The following is an 8,230-nucleotide window of genomic DNA, read 5'->3' as shown; positions in this document are numbered from 1 at the left end:
GACAACTGTGTTTGAAATGGTTTCAAAGTTAAGTTAAAATTGGTTGCTTTTTATGAAGATGTCAAGATGGGTATGAAGCTCCTTATGATGAGGTTGATTGTTTTTTGACTGTTATAATCAGGGCATGAAATTAACACCCGACCACGCGCCAAATGCGGGTGGATTTTGCAATTGGCGGGTAACACTGTCAATCTACCAGCCACATTGGCGGGTAGCCAATGCAAATCAGTGATGCGCGGGTCATTGTATGAACAACCCACTCCCGACCGACATTTTCAACTAACCCGCTAGTGATGGGCAGTCCGGCTCTTTCCATAGATTCGGCTCTTTCGGCTCCAGCTCCGGCTCTACATTTTAGTGATGGCAGTCCGGCTCTTTTCATAGATTCGGCTCTTCTGGCCTCTTACGTTCCCACCCAAGCCTGCGTTTGAAGATTCGGCTCTGCTGGTTCGCTACAAAGAATCAGCTCTTAGAGCCGCCTCGTTCGCGAACGACCCGTCACTATAACCCGCCCGCAATTGTTCAAAATAGTTTTTAAACTCGACCGACTGACCGCGGCATGAATATCATTAAAATATTTTTGGATGACAGGCTACAGTACAATCACAGTTGCACAGATGTGTAGTGCTGCTGTGACGGATCAGAACTCTTGATGTGTAAACTTTAGAGAGAGTTGCGCTACTATGCCTTATACTGTAGTACATTAACATACATTTTGCGAATATAGTAATGAAAAACAACGTATTCTGCTCTTGACGGGGCACATATAAACAAAATGATCTCAACAGTATTAATTTTCTAATAAAACATTTCTTTATGTCTTAAGTGTATAGAGAGTCAAAAACCATTCTGTGCTGGTCTTAAAGAGACAGTAACCTCAATTAACCTACTTAAGTCTGTGTCATTAATGTTAATCAAACAACCTAAGACAAAGAGAAATTCACTTTTGTAGCTCTGAAAAAAATCATTTTTAATTCATACAATAAAGACAGCGTTATAATTCACTATTCAGGCAAAAAAAAACTGGCTGGTAAAAAGTCTCTGTGGCAGGTGGATTTCTAAATCCACCTGCCACAGTGGCTGGTGGTCAAAAAAGTTAACTTCAGGCCCTGGTTATAATTGTTCTGGTTTGTAAATGCACTGGGACAACGTAAACCAAAAGCATTACTGACACATTCAGACATCATTACTCATTCTGAAAATCTCAATAATGGTGACAATCATCAAACTAATTCAGATAGAATAATTAACTGGTATGCATGCTGCTATATTGCCAAAAACCTGCAGCAATCGGACAAGCAAAAGTAAGTATGTCTGCTCTTACTTTTGGCAGTGGCACTTTTCCATGTCAAAGACAGTTTTTGTAAATATGGACTTTGCCGTAAATTTTTGCGTATATGCACACTTTACGATCAAATCCGTGTGTACGGATGCTTTATAAATGAGGCCCCTGACCTTGCTGAACTAGCGCTAAAATATTATTACATTTTTACACGTTATGAACCCAGCACACAAGAAATATATTTTAGGAGAATATACAATGATGAAATTACTTGATCATAATATATCTTAGTTTTCTTTGGCTTTTGAAGCAGTGTTTTAAAATACACCTGCTATTGCAAAGAAAACTTAACATTAAAAACAAGAGTCAAGGACCCAGCTAAAGCAAACACTGATCACCACAATGGTGGTTTGTTAATATATCAATATTTTTCAGTATTAATGGAGGGTGCAAACGTGATATTAATTCAATAGGATTAACATTGACAAATCAACAATTTTAACATTGTTTCAATGGTTGCTTGCTAACTGGGACTCATTTCAAGTGCACTGAATTACTACTGAAGTAGAAGTATACTTTAAATCAGTACATTTTAGTGTATAACTTTTACACTATTTAGCAGAAAAATAACAATTGTACTAAAAATGTACTTGTTGGTTTGAAGTATATATATATTGAAGTATATTTTTAGTATTCAAGTATACTTTTTTACCTGAGCTTGCACACAAAATGAAAAGCATGAATGCGTTTCAGTTGTTTATTCATGTTTTAATTTCAAAAGGCAGATTTCAGCTTCAGACACAGAGTTGTTTTGTCTCATGTGTCGGCACATTTTATTACATTACACAGTCATATATAACTATACCAACAACGGAGCATTTAAGCATTATATACATACTATACATTCTAGTTTCCGAACCGACATGACCTTTATAGTATTTTCCCCTGTTTTAGCTTTGGCCTTTCTCCATTCAGTAAGATAATACTTTTAAAACCATTTGGCAAATTACGAATGCTATGGCACAGACACAAGGCCTAAATTTGTTATTGCATTTCTCACTGAAGAGTTTTTGCTTGCGTAGATGGCTGGTGAAAGGCAAAACAGAATCACTAGGAATGACACTTGCAAGCTTTAGGTTTTCAAGGCAACTCCATAATGTTTCAGGCAAATACTACAATTAATACTTGGATTGATGCATTCAGTACAATCAGCAGTCAATGTTTCAAATGGCTATTGCACAGTTTCCCATGTTTTAAAAACCTGCTATATCGCATGAATATGTGAACCACGAAACTAATACAACAATCGCATAACGTATGTACATTATCTGTGTAAGCAGTAACGTTACACAGCATGAATCGAACACATCTTGGCTATGATTGGCTAGACTGTTTTGTTTGACCAACATCTTGCCAAAGTTTGTCATCTTAATAAGAAATGCAGAGATTTGAATAAGGGTTGCCATTTACATTCATTAATGGCCACTTACATTTCTAATGATTTCAGTTATTCACTTAAGGCGGCATGCATATACAATGGCCAATACACCTGAAGGTTATTTTCAGCAATCTAACAAAGTTGATAATATGATGTTAGTGTTTATCATTACATTGACACCTTGAGCATTGTCACTGTTAAGGCAAAATGTAAAAAAACTAAATCCAAAAATTTGGCACGTTCCGGTGAAGCTCACCTCACGAAATCTGGCGCTAGTTTAGTTTTATAACTTTTATGATGACATGCAAATACTACACATACCATTTCAGTCAATAGCATTAAATAATGCCAACTACAATAATCTTTATAACAAGCGTGCGAAAGCAGAACGTTATTTATCAGAGACAGAACTCAAAAGCTTTTGCTTTAACTGTGCCTGTCCTTTTGTTTTTGCATGAATCCCCTCAGATACTGGAGGGAATTTAGCGGCAGTCTGTGAGATCAGGGACAGAGAAGTCACGATGAAGGAGGTGAGGCTGCTGGTTTACCGTGCTGCACTTCTTCACAGGCGGCGGTGATTGGCTGTTGTCATGGTGATCGCAGAACGAGAGTGGGTCACATGACCCCTATCAGAAGGTCCTGTGAGGATTTTTCCTGCGTAACAAAGTGAAATAAACATGATTAAAATCAATATTTTCTATTATTTATATAAAGTCAATACTACTTTAACAGCCAGCCAGACTAAAATGATTTTTTTAATTGCATTCACACGCATTAGCTGTGTTTACATGCACAAAATTTTGTCAATCTGACTGAATTTAATCCGATTGCAGGTCACGACAATACAGTTTACATGCACCTTAAACTGATTAAAATTTACATTCTATATAATCCGAACCAAACGTCTGCGCAAGCGTACAGCCAGGGTTGCCAGATTCGCGTATCAAAACCAGCCCAATGGACATTCAAAACTAGCCCAACAACATTCCAATGACTACTCACAACCCAAATACCAATAACCAATAAACAAAATCCTTTCATCTTTAAACCGCAGAACAAAATCAACTCTCTGAAACAGTTGAAAAGTAGCCCAAATCTGAAGTCTGCAAAAAGCAAAAGACTTGGCAACGCACAGCATCTCTTTTTGTGTTCAAGCTTTATCTCTGGATTTAATCCGAAAATGTGAACCCGAGCACAATTCTTCTGCGCATGTGCAGAAGGTATTTTTGTATCTTACTGAGTAAATACTACAATTCACGCGTTTACATGCGTACTTTTCTTCTGATGATCGGATCACAGATCAGATTACATCACCCCCTTCAATACGTTCCAAATTTGCATCCGATCGACCTCAATCGTATTGATTAAGGTGTTTGAAGACTTTTTAATCCGATTGAGCCATCAACAAACGGGTTATTTGGTTGCATGTAAACATACCTATAGTGACTTGATATGTGCTCCTGTAAAGCTCATTGCTTAAGCATTGCGTTAGCAGCACAAATCTCAAGGGTTCGAGCTCACACATGCTGATAACTTGTAAAGTCGCTTTGGATAAAAGTGCCTGCCAAATGCATAAATGTAAGTGTTAATAAGTTAGTTTAAGTTTATAAGTAATAAATAAGTTAATCTTAAATTAATTCAGAATGGATTCAGATGATTTCTCTGTTAGTGCTTATGTGAAATGCAGAATGATAGTAAGCAGCATGTGTGTACAGTAAATGTGCATGACAGTTAAAGGTCTGAAGGTTTAGAGTCATGAGATTATAAATAAACTTAAACAACTGCAGCATTTAGTGTTTTCAGTCGAATATCCTTAAATCATCGGAAATGTTTGCATTTGTTAAGCAATTGTATTATAAGAACTGGTCAACATCTTGAAACGCTTAAGGTTAGGATGAACTCTTTACTGTACGCTCACACGAAATAACACCATGTCTCTGAAATCCAAGTCTTGATAATCTAATGACTAAATTTAAAGCATCAAAGTTCGATTTTAATCTTTGACAGTGTTGGGGGTAACGCATTACATTAACTTGCATTACGTAATAATATAACTTTTCTGAAGTTACGAGTAAAGTAACGCATTACTTTATAAATGTACACATTAATATTTGAGTTACTTTTTAAAAAAAGTAATGCAAGTTACTTTTTTAGTTTAATTAATTCTATTAAAAAAAGATTACTGATTTAAACTAAGCGTAGTCACATTATGCACTCTATACGTATACGCCTGTGTGGGAACAGTTTGAGTCAGAAACTGAGATGGCAGGCCAGAGTTCGACATTTTTGCGATGGAAATATGCAATTTCTGAATGCAGAACTTCTCAGTCATAAAAAACAACTGCAAGGCCTGAAAGAGATCAAGCCTCAGCCAAGAAAAAGTAACTAAAAAGTAATATAAGCATTACTTTCTATGAAAAGTAACTAAGTAATGCAATTAGTTACTTTTTTGGGGAGTAACTTAATATTGTAATGCATTACTTTTAAAAGTAACTTTCCCCAACAGTGATCTTTGATAGGATCTTACTCAGTCAATATTAAAACTATCAAGGTAATATTGTCACAGAATGTTCTTTACTTTATGATTTTATGTAGAAAACAAAGTATTATGTAAATCACACCCATACTGTACAGCAACAAAATATTTTGAAATATAATTTGAAATATTAGTAAAAATACTATTTCAAAATATACAAAAAATTGCCAAAAAATATGTGTGCTAAAATATTTTTTGAATTATGTTTTGGCAGTTTTTTTGTACATTTTGATATATATATTAAAAATAAATATATTTTAAGGCATTTATATTAGCATCGCATTGGAAAAAAAAACTTTGTATGTTACAAACCTGTAAACATTTCATTTAAATACTCAACTGCAAAAATATACTATAAATATATAATATACAATATATTTTTTGCTCTACAGTTTGTAAAAATTTGAAATGTATTTATTGCCCCTGAAATACATTTTGAAATATAATGTTTGAAGAATAAAACTAAATATATTTTCAAATTTAAAAAGCTTTACATTCTACAAAATGTATTTAGCATTTATTTAAAACATATTTTTAGCCAGAGAAATTTATTTTTTGCCATAAATAAATGACTTTACCTGGGTTTACACAGACTGGGTCATATATAACAAAAACTCAATAGGAACTTAAGATCTATACGGTAAGAACCTCAACACAACCACTATAAATACAGATAGAAAAGTGGACATGTGTTTAAACAGTCTTCCTGTATTCATTCACCCTTATCATAACCATGTCAAAACAATTATACAACAATGTAATCCATCCCATAATAATGTAACCTGATAGTCTCATAAGCAGCATGAGCTAAGCACAGATATGCACATGGCACGAGACAGAATGTTACCATGGCAATGAGAGGAAGAGGAGGAGCTTAGAGAGGAGATCCTGAGCTCATTCTTCTAAAAACATTCAGAGAAAAAAATCAACACACAAAAATCAAGGACAAATACAAACTGATATCATCAATGAATCCTCCATTCATATAATGACACCAGCTCATCTTTAAAAGCCCATATATGTGAAATCCCTGAAATATACACACGCACCCTCTCTGTGAAATTTAGGCTAAAGTCTCATAATCTAAAGAGGAGTTTGATTTTAATCTTTGACATGACCTTTCTCAGTCAATATTTAAGATATATAACATTAAATCACAAAGAAATGACTGTAACTGGGTTAACAGCGACATATACTGGTGAAGCACTAGCTGACAGAGATTCATCTCACCTCAAGGTTGGCTCTGGCTTTTTTCAACACATCTCGAGTCCTGGACACTACAAAACAAATGCATCATTAAAGCTTAAACACCCAAAACCTACAATATAACTACAAAGAAGAACTGGATTGATCTCGGTCTAGAAACTCAAACTCACACTGGTTAACAATAAATGTCTCCATGCTTTCTTTAGTGCGGTTGGTACTCCGCAAACGCTGGACGGTTCCCTGCAGAACTTCCTCCTGTTCAGCGATCCTCAGATGTAATGACTGGATCTCGCTGCGCATGGTCTGTTCCTGTGTCAAACCACATTTACATTGCATTTTGCTTTAACTGTTTAGTGAATGTGGCAATCATTTTAAAATAAGTTTGAGCTTCGAACCTTCTGGATGAGATGGGCGGGGCCGTCACCGCTCGGTAGCGCCGCCCGCCAGAACATCTTGAGTAAAGATGTGGCCTCGTCCAGAATCTGACGTAAAGTCTTGGTGTCTGAGAGCAGCGTCTTCACTGTGTTGTATTCCAGTGCCTTAAAGAGACACAGAACATGTGATATATCTGCTGTTTGTTCAGAGTGCTTCATTCATCAGAGGCCGTTCATCAGCATCACCTTCCCAGTGTTGATCTCCAGCAGTGCACTGTTAAGACAGGACTGTAGCGCTGCCTCCATCCGCCGTGTCAGACCGCTTCCCTCCAACACCTGCTGCCGCAGCGCGCTGTAATCGTCCACGTGCCCGATCGCGTGACGCCCGTTACGGTTGGCGAACGAGCCGTCCGGAGCTTCTCCTTCCAGATCGCTGTGAGGTTCCAGAGAATCTGAGGGAAAGATTCATTTTCATGTTGTCACAGCTGTAAACGTCATCAAACAACAACACCAACAGCTGATTCACAGGTTAGAATGATTAAAAACGCCAAATAAAGTTTTTAAAATATAAAAAACCAGACCATTTTTTCTGCTCCCTGCGCAAAAGCTGCCGTCTTTCTTAATTTTTTAAATAGCTCTACAACCTGAATGGATGCTCGTGATTGTGTTAGGGGTGGGGCCATGCATGGTGGCTCCAGTGCATCATCGAGCCACCGCTTTAGCCCCGCCCAAATTATCCTGAACACAGAAATCTGGAAAAGCTGTTTTGACTCCCAATTTGAGTACTACATAGTTGAGTCTGTAACGTGTTTTAGCAATACATTTCTAACATTTATAATGTGTTTACAAATAATTCTCTGAAATGACTTTACATGGATTTTAACAAGTCTTGTTGAAGTCAAGTCGCCTTTATTTTTTATTACACCAATCTTGATTTTACATGGTCAATTTCAATGGTTGATTCCTTACAATTTGGATGATTTATTTTGAATGCTTGTTAACGGGTCCAACTGGCCTTAAACAAAAAATAAACTTTCATCCTATCTTTTTATCACCTCTCAAATATGGGTAGGTTTCTTTAAAAATACAAAATTTTGTGCTGAAATAATTGCATTTTTGTGAAGGATTTTTGTTAGAGATCAGAATTTGAACTGTTTTTTAGATCAGTGGATGCTTCAGTGTTTTATAAGTTGGGTAAGAGTGCCACCTAGTGGATAACAGCAGAAATATAGATTGCTGTAAAAACTCATCAATTAAAGGGGACATTTCAGAAGACTTTTTTAAGATGTAAAATAAATATTTGGTGTCCCCAGAGTACATATGCGAAGTTTTAGCTCAAAAGTACATTTAGGTCCCGTACACAATGCATATTAATTCGGTTGTCACTTCACCTT

At 36.3% G+C, this 8,230-nt stretch overlaps 1 protein-coding gene across 4 annotated transcripts in view; it reads right to left on the bottom strand.

Annotated features, from left to right (window-relative positions):
* Nucleotides 1-2,029: 2,029 nt before the first annotated feature.
* The window catches only part of LOC141351114 (myomegalin-like), a 33,221-nt gene continuing 27,020 nt past the window's right edge, over nt 2,030-8,230 (bottom strand). For 3 of the 4 annotated variants that reach the window (XM_073857558.1, XM_073857561.1, XM_073857567.1), the window contains 6 exons: nt 7,083-7,288; nt 6,858-7,001; nt 6,633-6,771; nt 6,487-6,533; nt 6,104-6,158; nt 2,030-3,374 (listed from right to left, as the gene is read on the bottom strand). In XM_073857558.1, coding sequence (XP_073713659.1) covers nt 3,283-3,374; nt 6,104-6,158; nt 6,487-6,533; nt 6,633-6,771; nt 6,858-7,001; nt 7,083-7,288 — 683 coding nt within the window. In that variant the 3' untranslated portion in view covers nt 2,030-3,282. The remainder of the gene's footprint in view (nt 3,375-6,103; nt 6,159-6,486; nt 6,534-6,632; nt 6,772-6,857; nt 7,002-7,082; nt 7,289-8,230) is intronic. The other variant, XM_073857564.1, reaches the window with a different exon arrangement.

This window comes from Misgurnus anguillicaudatus, chromosome 2 (genome assembly GCF_027580225.2).
Source record: "Misgurnus anguillicaudatus chromosome 2, ASM2758022v2, whole genome shotgun sequence".
In the NCBI taxonomy this organism is placed as follows: domain Eukaryota; kingdom Metazoa; phylum Chordata; class Actinopteri; order Cypriniformes; family Cobitidae; genus Misgurnus; species Misgurnus anguillicaudatus.
Note: the sequence above shows the minus strand (reverse complement) of the source record. Positions and strands in the feature narration are given on the sequence as shown.